General features: G+C 34.1%; 1 protein-coding gene across 1 annotated transcript; it reads left to right on the forward strand.

Moving 5' to 3' along the window:
• Positions 1–2824: 2824 nt before the first annotated feature.
• On the forward strand, positions 2825–3313 carry LOC107013174. The gene has a single exon (XM_015213153.1). It carries the CDS (start codon positions 2825–2827, stop codon positions 3311–3313), a length of 489 nt encoding a protein of 162 aa, XP_015068639.1.
• The last annotated feature ends 14243 nt before the right edge of the window (positions 3314–17556 follow it).

Raw genomic sequence — 17556 nt, forward strand, 5'->3', positions numbered from 1 at the left:
TTGTTTTGTTTAAGAGACCTCATGAGGTCTCTAATTTTTTAACTATTCAATTAAATTAAATTATTATTTTTAATTTAACAAGTGTAGACCTCATGAGGTCTCTACTTGTTAAATTAAAAATAATAATTTAATATAATTTAATAGTTAAAAAATTAGAGACCTCATGAGGTCTCTTATTATTGACCTATTTCTGAGGTCTCCATTTCTAGATCTCTTTTTGGCCTTTTTTTAGTAGTGATTCCACAATCCTAAACACGCGTACTGAAAGTTGTATCGTCGATTACGCAAACATCAATTACTGAAAGGATTCTGTGGTCTGCTATGTACTAAGAGCGAACCCAACGTTTACACTCGTGTTGGGATGTATCTTAAGGCTATGAGCTAAGCACGGAATGAATACGATTTCAATGCTAAGGAACGGTATAGTCCTGGTAAGGTTTGATAGTTAAATGGAGAAGGAGGTTGCTATAGAGGGTGGTATATATTACTTTGACAACAAACCTTTCATCGTGAAGGCGTGGAATTCTTACATGGAGTTTACCGGAGAGGAACTCTTAATTGTCCCTATTTGGGTTATGTTTTGGGGGTTAGACTTCAAGTACCAGAGTCCAAGGGTGTTAAGTAACATAGGCAGCCTCGTGGGGAAACCACTGATGGTGGATCAATGTGCTGAGAAGAAATTGGGCCTCAACTTTGCAAGATTATTAGTGGAGATGGATATGGACTCTAACTAGACAAAAATGGTGATCTTCATGAATGAGAAAGGAGCAGTGATCAGTAAAAATGTGCAATATGATTGGAAGCCGAATATGGTCATTTGGACGAAGTGTGTAGGAAGAAACAGAAACCAAAACCCCCAATTGAGCAGGCTCCAAGCAAATTACTTACTCAATCAAGGAAAATCACATACCAGGACACGTTGAGGAAGGAAACCAAGCAGCATCTCTGGATAAGGCACAAAAGAATGAACCACATAAAGGATTTGATTTGGTATTCTCCACAGAGGAAAAGTAAAACATAAAAAGTGACTTCTCAACAGGTGAGATCCCAAACACCTTTGATGTTTTGAAGGAGATAGATATTGATCGGCCTGAGGTAATAAAGATTGTTTCATAGCGGAAATGGGACATATTCCCCTGGTTGGGAATGGTTAATCTCCTATGTTGGAATGTGAGGGGGACTAATGCCCCTAATAAACATCATGAGGTTAAGATCATGTTCAATAAATAGAAAGATAGTTTGATTGGATTGCTCGAATCAAAGGTAAAGAAGAATAGGGTGGATGAATTCACATACAAATTTTTTGGATGTTGGCATGTACTTACTTATCTGGATGCACATTTTAATGGGAGAATTCTGCTCACTGGGAGACTTGATTTGTATGAAGTGACTGTTGTTAGTGTAACAGCTCAGGCAATAATGTGTGATGTGCTATAGACCTCTACAGTTAAATTTCCAACTTACATTAGTGTATGCTTTCATTAAAAAAGAGGAAAGGAGCATTGTGGATCACATTGGAAGGGTTGAGTACTTGTGTTGGACCCTGGCTGGTCCTTGGAGATTTTAATTCTGTTCTTCACCAAGGGGATAAAAAATTGGAGGGAATCCAGTAGGTTGGGCTAAGATAGCAGATTTTCACAATTGTGTTGATACATATGGGTTGATTGAACATCCACATCAGGGGAAAAAGTACACCTGGAATGATTAAGGGGAAAATCATAGAATTTATTCCAAATAGACTGGATTTTCATTAACAATACATGGTTGACTACTATGCTTAACTGTAATTCTATGTTTCTACCAGAGGGAATAGTTGATTATTGTCCTGCTAAGTTCATGTTAGCGGTAAATAGACCAATCGGAAGGAGGTCTTTTCTCTACTGTAATACTTGGGCACATCATCCTAAATTTTTGGAAATTGTCAAAGCAATATGCGAAACACATTTTCATGGTTGTTGAATGTTTCAAGTAGTCAGAAAACTAAAGTTGTTAAAGGAGCTGAAGGCCCTAAATAGCCAAGCTTATAGAAATATTGGAACTGAAGCCAATGAGGATAGAGAGGCTTTGGTCCGGGTGCAACAATTGCTACAGACGAGTCCCCAATGTAGTGTACTACAACAAGTTAACGAGAGAGATATCAAATTTAGACAAAGCTCTTTCTAAGAAACTGAATTTGTTTCTACAACAAAGGGCAAATGCAACATGGATTAAGCTTGGAGATGACAATACTAGATATTTCTACTCTGTTATTAATCAAAGAATACTGAAGTAGTCCACCACCCAACTAAAGGACAATCAAGGTGCATGGCAGAATGATCCAGCATAATAGCAAAATTTTTTTCAAGTTTTATATACAAGGATCCATACTCTCAGGGATGCATAAAAGGGCATTGAACTATATATATTTTGAAAAGGATGTGAAGTCTGCTTTGTTTCAGATAAATAGTATTAAAAGTACCTGCCCGGATGGATATAGTAGTGGTTTTTTCAAGGCTGCATGGGAAATTGTTGGTAAGGATGTTGGTGGTGCAATCCAGAATATGCTGCTCAATTTAGACCAATATCAAGTTGTAATGTCTTGTAGAAGACTATTTCTAAGATGATTTGTGTTAGATTGAAGGAGGATGTTAGTTTCATTGTTGCAGAGAACCAAGAAGCATTTGTTCAAGGCAGATCTCTTGTCCATAATGTTCTTATAGTCATGAAAGACTACACCAAGATGTTTGATGAAGATTGATTTGAGAAAAGCATACCCTATTGTTGATTATGGTTTCTTACAAGAAGTGCTTGTAGGATATTTCCTGCTGATTTTGTTAACACTATTATGACTTGTGTAACATCTCCTTATTTCATTGTAAAGGTTAATGAGGAAGGTCATGGTTGTTTTGTGGGGAAAAGAGGACTAAGGCAAGGGGATCCTATGTCTGCATTGTTGTGTGTCTTGGTCATAGAGTATATGACAAGGGTTTTGAAGAGAATGAGTGATCTGCCTGATTTCAAATTTCATCCTATGTACAAAGCTTTAAGATTTACTCACTTAATCTTTGTTGATAATCTCATGATCTTCTGTAAAGGGGGCCTACATTCTGTGAATAGAGTTATGGAAGCTCTTCAGCACTTTAGTTTAGCTTCTAGATTAGTTGCCAATATGGAGAAGTCAAGCATTTTCTTTGTTGGGGTTAATACAGCTACCAAATATGTTCTCCTAGAGAAGATTGGGTTCTCGAAAGGATCATTTCCTATAATACATTTGGGCCTTCCCTTATCTCCAAAAAAAATGGAACAAGCTTTATTGCAAACTGCTGATATATAGATTACCAACAAAATTAATACAGGATATTCAAAGCAATTGCCGTATGCAGGGAGACTACAAGTATTAGATGTCATTATGTTCTCTATTCACAAGTTCTAGGGTATTATTTTCATCTTTCCACAAAGTGTATTGAAGGAGGTGGATCAAAGATGTAGGGAATTTCTCTGAGGGAGGCACAGAGGGAAGGAAGAAGATCAATCTGGTAGCATGGGATGTTGATTGTGTGCCCAAGTGTAATGGAGGTCTAAACATAAAAGGATGTGGGAACTGGAACCTAGCTTCTGTTGGTAAATTGCTTTGTCAACTGGTGGTGGATAAGGAGTCTCTATGGATTAAGTGGTGCATGGCATTTCTATGAAGAATGACATATCAATTTCAGAACATAAAAACCCGTAGGACTACAATTGGTATTGGAAGATATTAAATGCATTAAAGGACAACATGAGAGCTTGGTATAAGCATGGGAAATACAACTTAACTACAGGAGGGAATTACTATATTCCGAAAAGCTATTTGGCTATCTCCGGTAGCAAAAGAAAAGGTTGATGTTCCTGCTTTGATTTGGAAGACAATAGCAGAACCAAAACATAGATTCATTATATGGCTAGCCACAAAGGAAAGTCTGCTTACCAAAGGTAGATTGAATCAGCTCAACATTCATGTAGAAGACTTGCAATGTTGTTTATGTAACTCTACTCTTGAGGAAACCGCGAAGAATCTATTTGAGGTGTGTGTGTGGTTCAAAACAATAAAGGAAGCCATGATGCAATGGACTGGAATCTGATTACAAAATGGGGGTGTGGAATAAGTGCTACTGAAGATCAAAAGGAAACATTGGAAATTCATACAAAAGGAAAGTATTGCAGCCATTTGAGGGGCAAAGATCTACCATACATAGAGGTCTCGAAACTGGAAGGTGTTCAAAGGGAGAACGATACATACACAGAGTGTCATTAAACAGATACAAGAGAAATTGATTGAAAGATTGACTCTGCCGTTACTTTATAAGAAACTTCATAGATGCAGGGGTTTAATGGAAAGATTACATTATAACTAGTTGTTTTTTTCTACTGAGGCTTGTGACTCTGTTAAAAAGAGTTGTTGAGGTGCTACTTATCTTGTTATTATGTGGATTTGTTTTTTGTCAATGGTAATATTTACAGTGTTACCAAAAAAAAAAACTCTGGATTTCAGGTTAGGTGCATTTCTGGGCCAAAATATTGACTGCTAGGACAAAAGATTTGAAAATTTTCAAATGCTTAAAGAGAAAAGGCTACCTTGATGGATAAATATGTTGAAAAAAATACAAAGAGTTACTAAAATAGAGAGACCAAAATACGCATATGTTGAAAGCTAAATGGAAAAATGAAAAAGTGATGCTAGAAGATTTTCTCATATGTTTCAAATGGGCTAAGCCAATTTGGGCCTATTTTGGACAAATTTGACATCGAAAATAGGCTGAATATTTGGTCAAATTGGAATTCAATTAGGCCCAATTTTATGGTCTTTTTCTTTCTTAAATTAATTTTTTGTGAGCCTCTAATTTACTGACTAGTACAATTATATATATGATGTAAAAGGTTTAGTAAGTAAGAAATTTGAAACGAAGTAACGACAATCTAATTGAAAGAAGACGACAATAAAGTATTAATAATTAAAAAATTATTCTTTTAAAATAGTGAATATGATAATAGAAAGATGATAATCAAATAAATAATATAAGTAAAGTAATATAGATAATTATGATATAATAGTAATAAATGTAAAATAGTAGTGAATTATAAAGTATCCAACTTACTAATAATTATAAGCTCAAAAAATGAATAAGAGGAAAGGAGGGGGGGGAAAATGGTGTCAACACTAATACACCAAATATAGTATAGTCATCAGTATTTAAATTATTTAATACGCCAAATCTAAAACTTATTGATGTTATCCATTGGATTCACACACTTTCACTTTACAACAAACAATTTTTTCTACCAAACCTAAAACTTATTGAAGTTATCCATTGGATTCACACACTTTCACTTTACAACAAACAATTTTTTCTATTGAAATAAGTCAGTATTTGAATTAATTCATCAAAATAATATCTATGATGAGTTATCATCTTATTGCAGCCATTGCAAGCATCAAAATACGTTTTTCCTGAAGAATAAATTCTTCTCATTATTCTGCTTGCCATAGCTACCTAGCCGCTAGTCCTTCGTCGACCATGTCCTCTACCATATCAGGTACTACTTATGACTGTGATCCTTTTTTTTATATAATGATACTACTTTGGAAAATGTTAATTCTTTACCTCACCCACATAATACTTCATTAAATCTTAACAACCAACCTTTTCTTACACGTCAAAATAGCATNTAGCCGCTAGTCCTTCGTCGACCATGTCCTCTACCATATCAGGTACTACTTATGACTGTGATCCTTTTTTTTATATAATGATACTACTTTGGAAAATGTTAATTCTTTATCTCACCCACATAATACTTCATTAAATCTTAACAACCAACCTTTTCTTACACGTCAAAATAGCATTGACCCCGTTAGACGATCACCTCGTCATGCTCCTCCTCCAAAATGATATGAATATTCAACAGGTGAATAACATGGTCGATCTTATGCCTTACTAACAACCTTGAATTCTCTAGTTATACCAAACTTTACAGGCAAGCTAGTGGTCAAAAATGCTAGGAGGATGCAATGCATGAAGAATTAGTTTCCCTTGAGGAGAATGGTACATGGAGTATGGTGGATAGACAAACAAATGCAACAGCTATTGGGAGTAGATGGGTGTACTCAGTCAAGATGAAAGTCGATGGATCCCTATATCGATATAACGCAAGATTAGTAGTTCAAGGATACAAGCGAAAATATGAAATTGACTATGATGAAACAGTTGCTCTAGTAGCAAAGATTACGAAAGTACGTATATTGCTTGCCTTAAGATCAATAAAAGGCCGGAAGTTACATCAATTGGACTTCAAGAAAGCTTTCCTACATGGAGACTTGCGAGAAGTGGTCTACATGAATACACCACCAGCTTATAAATATTATATTTTAAACTAAATCAGGTACATTTTCTTAAGAAATCTCTCTATGGGTTAAAGCAAGCACCTCGCTCTTTGTTTAAAAAGTTTTGCACTACAATCTTAGGTGTTGGTATTACTCAAAAAATAGCTCATATTATTCATTGTTGACACCCAATTTTGACCGACCTTTAACCATTTTTAGGATTATATTCGATTAAATACNTGATTATCACAAGAAACTGTTGGGAAAGACAAGGCACTAACAAAGAATGCCTGACAGGATAACAGCGGAAGAATACCCAAGTCTATACTTTCCCTTCTCGATTTGAACCAAGAGAAGACAAACAACCACAAGCAATATGATAGTAAGGCAGCAAGTAATTCAACCAAACAAATATAACAAGACAATAATAAACCAATCACACAAGACACCAAGATTTACGTGGAAAACCCTTCGATGTGAAGAGTAAAAAACCACGGGACCAAAAGCTCCACTATAATCACCAAGAGTTACAATATTGTTCTCCAAAATTGGCCACAAAACAAGTGCCAAACAACGAGCAACAACAAAATAAGATTGCACCAAATCTAGAGAATTAAAGGAGCAAAATCACCAATTTCGCAGCTACTGTTCACGACAGCAAAACTGAAGCTGCAGGCCACCAAATCCAACTCTGTCAGTTCCTAATCAAAGATTGAGATGAAGATAATATGCTGTCCAAAAATCAGCTCAATCGGACAAGAAACGAAGCGGGAATCGCAATTTGAAGTTGGCTGTTAGGGCTGAATTTTGACTGCGAAAACTGCTCTCTTTCTCTCTTTTTGGCTGCTGAAAAAACTCTCTGTGTATATGAAAATAAGACCTAAATAGGCTTATATTTGCCTCATAAGAATGGGCCTATGGGCAAAAATGGGTTGGTCCAAATTGGGCTTTTATTTATCCACATAGGAAGGGAAAAAGACCCATAACCCAACAATTCTCCCCCTCACGACTATGTGGAGGAGACCGCCATCCCGGCGACCATGCAACAATCTTCAAACTTCCCTCTTGGCAAAGCTTTAGTCATCATATCGGAACCATTGTCATTTGTATGAATCTTTTCAAGCTCAAGCAACTTAGAATCCAACACATCTCGAATCCAATGGTATCTCACATCAATGTGTTTAGACCGACCATGGAACGTAGAATTCTTGCCAAGATGTATAGCACTTTGACTGTCACAATAAAGCACATACCTCTCTTGAGCACAACCAAGTTCCCCCAAGAATCTCTTCATCCAAAGCAATTCTTTACAAGCTTCAACGACAGCAATAAGCTCAGCTTCTGTAGTAGATAGAGCAACACATTTTTGCAACCTAGATTGCCAAGACACAGCTCCCCCTGCAAAAGTAACCAAGTACCCTGAAGTAGACTTGCGAGTATCAACATCACCAGCCATGTCTGAATCAGTATAACCACAAAGAATAGGCTTCCCTGTACCAAAACACAAACTCAGACTAGAAGTGCCACAGAGATATCTCATAACCCACTTCACAGCATTCCAATGTTCTCTTCCCGGATTAGAAAGAAAACGGCTAACAACTCCAACAGCGTGAGCAATATCCGGTCTTGTACAAACCATCGCATACATCAAACTACCAACAGCTGAAGCATAAGGAACTTTCTTCATATCTTCCTTCTCATCATCACTAGAAGGACACTGTTTCGTGCTCAATTTGAAGTGCATAGCTAAAGGTGTACTGACAACCTTAGCTTTGTCCATGCTGAATCTGCGAAGTACTTTCTGAATGTACTTCTCTTGTGATAATACCAATTTCTTGGCCTTTCTATCACGGACAATCTGCATGCCAAGAATCTGCCTTGCTGGTCCTAAGTCTTTCATAGCAAAAGACTTACTCAACTCTTGCTTCAACTTCTGAATCCTGCAAGTATTATGACCAACAACAAGCATGTCATCAACATAAAGCAACACAATAATAAAGTCACCATCAGAGAACTTTTGCACAAAAACACAATGGTCTGAAGAAGTCTTCTTGAAGCCCTGCTGACTCATAAAAGAACCAAACTTCCTGTACCACTGCCTGGGAGCTTGTTTCAAACCATACAAGCTCTTCTTCAATTTGCAAACATAATTCTCTTTACCCTTGACTTCAAAACCTTCCGGTTGCTCCATATAAATTTCTTCATCTAAGTCACCATGGAGGAAAGCAGTTTTAACATCCATTTGCTCAACCTCTAAATCTAGACTTGCAGCCAAGCCTAGAACCACACGAATGGATGACATCTTCACAACTGGAGAGAATATCTCATCAAAATCAACTCCCCTTTTCTGATTAAATCCCTTGACAACTAATCTAGCTTTGTACCGTGGAACTGGATTACCATCTTCATGTTTCACCCGAAAAACCCACCTGTTTTTCAAAGCTTTTCTGTCTTTAGGTAACTTAACCAAATCAAAGGTATGATTATCATGCAAGGATTTAATCTCATCTTCCATAGCATCAAACCACCTTTCTTTTTCTTCACTTTCCATGGCCTCATCAAGACTCTCAGGTTCTCCCCCGTCAGTCAAGAGTACATACTCATTGGGAGAATAACGAGATGAAGGAATTCTCTCTCTACTAGATCGTCTGAGAGAACTCTCTGGAGCATCTATAATTGGTTGTTGGACAACCACATCATCTTGCACTGGAGCATCAACAACATCATGCCGGTCATTCTGAACATGATCACCATCTTCATTATCAACTTGATTTTCATCATTATGAAGATTTTCTTCCGGTGCAATAGTCAAAGGAACTGGATCAACATCAACTAAGCTCTCACTACTCTGAAAATCAGCCTTGTCAGCTTTGTCAAAATCTTCAATTGTTTGGTCTTCAAAGAACACAACATCACGGCTTCTAACAAGTTTCTTCTCAACAGGATCATAGAAACGATAGCCAAATTCATCTTGACCATAACCAATGAAGATACACTGCCTAGTTTTAACATCCAACTTTGACCTTTCATCCTTAGGAACATGTACAAAGGCTTTACACCCAAAGACTCTAAGATGATCATAAGAAACATTCTTACCAGTCCAAACTCTGTCAGGGACATCACCATCTAAAGCAACAGCAGGAGATAAATTGATAACATAAGCAGCAGTATTAAGTGCTTCTGCCCAAAAGGAATCTGACAGCTTAGCATCTGAAAGCATACATCTAACCCTCTCAACTAGAGTTCTGTTCATCCTCTCTGCTAAACCATTTAACTGAGGAGTCTTTGGAGGAGTTTTCTGATGCCTAATACCCTGCTCTCTGCAATATCTATCAAAAGGACCAATATACTCACCACCATTATCTGAGCGGATGCATTTCAATGTCTTCCCTGTTTGTCTTTCAACCAAGGCCTGAAAACTCTTGAACACATCAAGTACTTGATCCTTGGACTTCAAAGGAAATACCCAGAGTTTGCGAGAATGATCATCAATAAAAGTCACAAAGTAAAGTGCACCACCATGAGATCTTACCTTAAAAGGACCACACAAATCAGAATGTACCAACTCCAGCAAATCAAGCTTTCTTGAAGGCGGATGACTCTGAAAAGAAACTCTTTTCTGTTTACCGGCTAAGCAATGAACACATTTCTTCAACTTTGCTTGTTTCACTCCAGAAAGCAAATTTTTCTTAGCCAAACTATCAATCCCCTTCTCGCTCATATGACTCAGCCTTCTATGCCATAACTCTGATGAAGTATCATTCTCCACCAAATTTACTGAGTCTCTGGACATGGAGCCCTGAAATACATACAAGTTAGACAACTTGTCACCACGGGCCACAACCATCAAACCTCTAGTAAGCTTCCACTGGCCAACACCAAGTGTATTAACATAACCCTCATCATCAAGATATCCCACAGAAATCAAATTCAAGCGAACATCTGGAGCATGCTTGACATTATTGAGAACTAGTTTGGAACCATTGTTACTTTCCAAACAAACTGTCCCAATGCCAATAACTTCAACTTCATGATTATTGCCCATTTTCAACGTTCCAAAATTACCTGGAGTATAAGAAGAAAATAATTCCTTCTTTGGCGTGACATGAGAAGTAGCACCAGAATCCACAAACCAGCTAGACTCATCACGAACAAGATTAATGGCATTTGCATCACAAGAAACAAGAAGATCATCATTAGCAACAACAGCAACACGATTTTCATTATCGCCTTCTCTCTTTTGTTGTCTCATATCTCTCTTGTGCTTGTAACAATATTTCATGATATGCCCATTCTTGTGGCAATAGTCACATGTAATATTCTTGTATTTAGACTTTGACTTGCTTCTACTTTTACCTCTATCATTCTGACCTCTGGACTTGTTTCTCCCCCTATCTTCAGTAACCAAAACATCGGAGTGTGAAGCTGAAGAAGATGAGGCTTGAGATCTTCTTCTCATTTCTTCATTCAAGACACCACTCTTAGTATATTCCATGGTTACAACACCACTGGGAGCAGAATTAGTCAAAGAAACTCGAAGAGTTTCCCAAGAGTCTGGCAGAGTATTAAGAAGCCAAAGTCCCTGTATCTCATCATCAAACTTTACACCCATTCCGGACAGCTGGTCAAGAACACCCTGAAAATCATTAATATGATCAGAAATAGGAGTGCCCTCTTTATACCTGATATTCATTAATTGTTTCAATAGGAACAACTTGTTGTTGCCAGTCTTCGAAGCATAAAGTGTCTCGAGCTTGTCCCACAAACTTTTGGCATGTGTCTCATTCACAATATGATTTCTAACATTATCTTCAACCCATTGTCTAATATAGCCACAAACCTGCAGATGCTCAAATTCCCATTCTTCATCATTCAAAGACTGAGGCTTATTAGAAGCAAACACAGGTAAATGCATCTTCTTGACAAATAGAAGATCTTTCATCTTGCCTTTCCAAATATGATAGTTACTACCATTTAAACACACCATTTTGCTCATATTTGCCTCCATCATTCAAAACGACAATCAACAATAACCAATGCTCTGATACCACTTTGTTGGGAAAGACAAGGCACTAACAAAGAATGCCTGACAGGATAACAGCGGAAGAATACCCAAGTCTATACTTTCCCTTCTCGATTTGAACCAAGAGAAGACAAACAACCACAAGCAATATGATAGTAAGGCAGCAAGTAATTCAACCAAACAAATATAACAAGGCAATAATAAACCAATCACACAAGACACCAAGATTTACGTGGAAAACCCTTCGATGTGAAGAGTAAAAAACCACGGGACCAAAAGCTCCACTATAATCACCAAGAGTTACAATATTGTTCTCCAAAATTGGCCACAAAACAAGTGCCAAACAACGAGCAACAACAAAATAAGATTGCACCAAATCCAGAGAATTAAAGGAGCAAAATCACCAATTTCGCAGCTACTGTTCACGACAGCAAAACTGAAGCTGCAGGCCACCAAATCCAACTCTGTCAGTTCCTAATCAAATATTGAGATGAATATAATATGCTTTCCAAAAATCAGCTCAATCGGACAAGAAACGAAGCGGGAATCGCAATTTGAAGTTGGCTGTTAGGGCTGAATTTTTGACTGCGAAAAACTGGTCTCTTTCTCTCTTTTTGGCTGCTGAAAAACTCTTTGTATGTCTGAAAATAAGACCTAAATAGGCTTATATTTGCCTCATAAGAATGGGCCTATGGGCAAAAATGGGTTGGTCCAAATTGGACTTTTATTTATCCACATAGGAAGGGAAAAAGGTCCATAACCCAACAGAAACAACGTAGTTGGAATCTCTCATTTGAAAGATCTTCTACACTCCTCATTCAAAATGAGGGACCTAGGAAAGCTGACATATTTTTTGGGTTTGACGGTAAGTTATGGAAAGGAAGGAATACGATTGAGTCAACAAAAGTATGCAGAACATGTAGTTCAGTTGTTCAATCTTATTGATCATGAGAAGGTTCATACTCCAATGGAAGCAAATAAGAAATACAAGAAAAAAGGAAGAAAAGATTTTTAGAGCTCAGACCATGTATAGACGTCTAATTGGATCACTTATATATATTACTATGAGATGTCCGGACATCTCTTGTGCAGTCCATTTGTTAAGCCAATTTGTTACCAAGCCTTACATGATGCACTTAGGGCTGGGCATTTCTTAATTTGATTCGGTTTCAAAAAAATTGATTTTGATTTTTGTACTACGTGTATCAAATATCGAATCAAAATAACTTAGTTCAATTCCATTTATATTATTTCGATTCGTGTTATTTCAGTTTTGTTTTTGTTACTTCAGTTTTTTGTTATGGGCCTGTCGATGCCGGTCAGTTGCAGAAAGTGAAAAGTGGTCAGTTGTTATTTGAAAGCTCGAAAGTGGTCGGCTGGTTCCTGCTGTGTGCTACTGGACACTGATCGACTACGGACAGACGGGTGGCAGCTGCTGGTGGTCAACACCGGTCGTTGAAAGTGGAAAGTGCCAAAGTGGGAAACTAACCAGTGTGTGATGATGATGTGCGTGCTGTTGCTGTGTGTGTAAAGTGTAAAGAAGAAAAGTTTGGAAAAAGGTCTTGAGTCTCTCTAACCTAATTTTGCATTTAAATTTAAATTATAATATTTATTATTTAATATTAATAATTAATAATACTAATATGGGAAAAGGGTCAAACTCTTAAACTATGTGAAAGGAACAAAAATAACCTCCGTTTATAGTTTGGCTAAAAAATATCCGTATTGTTTATACTTTGGCTAAAAAATGTCATTGCATTCAATACTTTGATCAAGAAATGTCTTTATAATTACAAAATTGATCAAAAATGTCTTTTTTTGAATAAATATATTATATTTTTTTCATTTCAAAAATATTTTTTCCTAATTAAAATGTTATTAAAGAACACTATTCTTGTTTTATTTCTTCTAAAATTACTTTAACAAAAAATGTAGGAAATTTTTTTTCTTCTTAATCTCATTTTATCAATTAAATTAGAATAACTTAATGTACCCTTTCAACAGATAATATATTTTGTATATATAAGATCATAGTATATTCATCATTGATTTATATGATAAAAATAATGATGATAAAATAATATATTCATTTTTAATTTATTTTTTTTAAAATTGAAGTAAGATAAACATTCGCCAATTTCCTTTTTTTTAAAAATATTATTAGAAAAAAATGTATTAAAAAGAAAATAATAATATATTAATTTGTAAAATGAGCATTTTGACTCATTAAATAACACTAAGGGCAGTTTGGATCAAATATTGATGGCAAAGGTATTTTTGGACAAACATACAAACGGAAGGTATTTTCTAATTAAAGTATTGACGGTAAAAGCATTTTTTAGTCAAACTATAAATGGAGGACATTTTTATTCCTTTCAAATAGTTTAAGGGCATTTTTTTTATCTTTTTCCCTATTAATATATTATAATATAATATATTTTGATAAACGGAAATATCAAATAATACAAAAATTCATATCAAAAACCGAACTGAAATATCAAAAAATACAGAAACATGTACCAAATATCAAACCAAAATTGAAATAACGAAATAATTTAATTCGATTCGATATTTCAATGTTTTGATGTTTATGTCCAGCCCTAGTACTGTAACACCTTGAACTATGTTCAGTTTGTAAGTTTTCACATTATATGCTCACAATCACAAATTCAACAAATATGATAATTTTGAATTTATTTTTAAATTCATAAAATCCCATTTATTCTTCTCTTCTTCTAGTTTATCAATGAAGGTTTTTTATTTTTTTCACTATCACCCACCCTTCGCACTAACTCATAAAAAATTGAAAAATATTGAACAAAATTGAATTTTTGGGGATGGAAATGTGGGGTGGGACCACGGAGCTGAAGACTTTGAAGAAGATGACTTCTTCTTTCTTTTTTTGTTTTGGCCATTTTTCATTTTTTTTAAGAAAAAAAATAATGTTTTTAAATGCAAAATATAAACTCGGCTCACTTTAAAATGCACGGAATGCATTATTAGCAATATTAGTGTCACATGTGTTCAGTCAATGGTTAGAATTGTTTAAAATATTGTGTTGCAACAAGTTGAAGGATTTAATTAGAAAAATCATAAGTATAAGAGTTCAACTTACAAACGGAGCCAAGTATAATGCTCTTTCAAGTCATTCTACCTTTAATTAATCAAAAACACAAACATTGAAAATTGGGTCGGGCATTTCTACTCCTAAACTCTATTTTATTCTCCAAATATAGAGTTTTCTATTTTTTATAGATAACCAACTCCAATTCAATTTTCTATTTTACTCTCTAAGACAATCTCCAATTCATTTCTATTTTACTCTTCATTTCTATATTTGGAGAGTAAAATAGAGAATGAATTCTCCAATCACTCTCAATTTAACTCTCTATTCTTCAATTATATAGAGGTGAATAATAGTTCTCCAAATTTGGAGATACTATTCACCTCTCTATTTTACATTTTGATTATTACAATATCATTTATATTATATTACTAATTTAATCTTTACCATGTATAATTATTTTCTAATGCGTATAACATTTAACAATTTACTACTTCCGTCAAATTAATATTACTTCCGTCAAATTCATCATTGTTTCTTTGGTTATAAAAAGAAATTGTCACTTTAAATATGTTACTTAAAGTAATTTTAATATTATTGATAATATATAAGATTATTAATTAAGTCTCTAATATTTGTAATTATATTTTAAGTAATATAACATCTAAAACATATTTTTGATTTTTAATTTCTTGGTCATTTTAAATACGGAAAAGGGCCTAAAATACCTTTGAAGTATTGAAAATGGTACAAAATTACTCTTCATCCACCTATGGCTCGAAAATGCCCTTTTCATTCACCTATTGGCTCCAAATACCCTTCTCATCCACCTTTAGGTTTGAAATTGACCACTTCTTTAATTGTTTTAAAATTAAACTCTTTAAATATTTTTTAAAATACTTGGCGTTCAACTATTGGTTATTATTTAATATATTAATATAATTTATAAACCAAATCCACTACCCACTCAATACTAACTAAACCCCACCCAATTAATAATCCAATTATAATATCAAAATCGTCATAAACACTACTAAAACACGATGAAATTATAGATTTCTGAAAATGACATCCAAAATTATTCGAGTCTGAACCGAAGCCCCAATGAAATTAGGTTGAGCCGCTTATTTAGGAGGACACTTTCAACAAGGTTTTTCTTTCAAGATTAAATTAGAAATCTCTCTATATATATAAAAAGCTGAATCTTAGTTTGCTGATGTGGCATGCCTCAATGGCCAGTATTACTATTTATCTATTTTTTCATACTTTTCAAATTTTTTCATCTTTTTTCTATTAAAAATATGTTAAAAAAATATTCTTCCCACATTATGAGCATTTAATGCATTTAAAACATTTAACCCTTCCTTCCAAATTAAGTTGTGTAATGGTTATAAAGAAATGTATCTACCCTTTTGTTTTTTCAATCAACCGTTACTTATTTTTAATTTGTACATATAATGGCTTTTTAATATGTATTATTATATGTTAATTAACTTTGTGTCTTCCTATAGTCTATGTTTTTGTGCTATATATATAGATTGAGATTTCTTTTTTCTTTTTATGTTGTAACTTGCTTACTCTATTTTACTTTTAATTAGATTGTTAATCTAGCATTTTTTTAGGTATTAATATGATATAGATGGTTTGATGATAAGGATTTTTTTTCCTTTTTATGTTGTAGCTTGCGTACTCATTTTGCTCCTAATTAGATTGTTAATTTGACATATTCTTCTTCTTTTTCAGTGTTGATCATTACTGATATGGATGATTTGATGATTTGGAATAAAATTTGAAGAACGTGAAATGTAATATATTTCAAGAAAAGTTGCGAATTGATTAATCTGGGTATAATTCTTATTGACTAAAAAATATCTTATATAGATTGGGATTTCTTTTTTCTTTTTATGTTGTAACTTGCTTACTCTATTTTTCTTTTAATTAGATTGTTAATCTAGCATATTCTTTTTTTTTACGGTATTGATCTGATATAGATGGTTTGATGATAAGGATTTTTTTTCCTTTTTATGTCGTAGCTTGCTTACTCATTTGCTCCTAATTAGATTGTTAATCTGACATATTCTTCTTTTTTTTCAGTGTTGATCATTACTGATATGGATGAATTGATGATAAGGAATAAAATTCGAAGAACGTGAAATGCAATATATTTCAAGAAAAGTTGCGAATTGATTAATCTGGGTATAATTCTTATTGACTAAAAAATATCTTTCAAGAAAAGTTGCGAATTGATTAATCTGGTTATAATTCTTATTGACTAAAAAATATCTTATTACATATTTTTATAATACTAAATGTGTAGACCTGTTGAAATCTATATATATAAAATAAAGTGAAACATAGACGAATTGATGTCATACTTTCTTGTAAGATTGTCATTATAATTTATCTTTATTTTTACTTTTCATTTTTTTTCAATTTTAAATATATAATCAATCTATTAAATAAAAGGACTTATAATGGCTATGGATGTGTATATTAATATATGAGTAAATACATTTTAAATTAGTTTTTTGTCTTTTCGTAGTCTATTACTTTGTGCTATACATAGATCAGATGTGTATCCTTTCCTAATTTAACTTTCTTAATCTATATACCTTGCTTTCAGTTGGATTGTTAGCATGTCATGTTTTTTTCAGAGTTAGATTACACATAAAGACAATTTGATGATAAATGGTTAGGATTTACAAAATGTGGAATGTTATTACTTTTAAGAACATGACGGACTAATCAATTTGAATAAATTTTTTGTTGACAAAAAGGAATCTTGTTACATGAATATTACTCTTTTCTACACATTCTTTTTAAAACTTTTTAAATTCTCAAATTACTTATGATTATAATTCGATGAATCAATATGGTCAAAAGAAATCAAGTTATCAGGTTCAAATCAAGTTGATTGAAGGTTCTTTATTGATTATCAAAAACTTTCCCTCCTATGTGAGCGAACCAACCAATCTAACCCTTATCATTTTAACATATATTAACAGAAAATAATGCGGAAGACTTAAACTCATTAAATAAAACAAATCAACATCTATTAATTCCCCAAAATCTGGAAGTCATCATCACAAGAACATCTATCTCAAATTACTAAACTAAGAATGTCTAAGAACAAAA

This window comes from Solanum pennellii, chromosome 3, assembly GCF_001406875.1.
Source record: "Solanum pennellii chromosome 3, SPENNV200".
Classification (NCBI taxonomy): Eukaryota; Viridiplantae; Streptophyta; class Magnoliopsida; order Solanales; family Solanaceae; genus Solanum; species Solanum pennellii.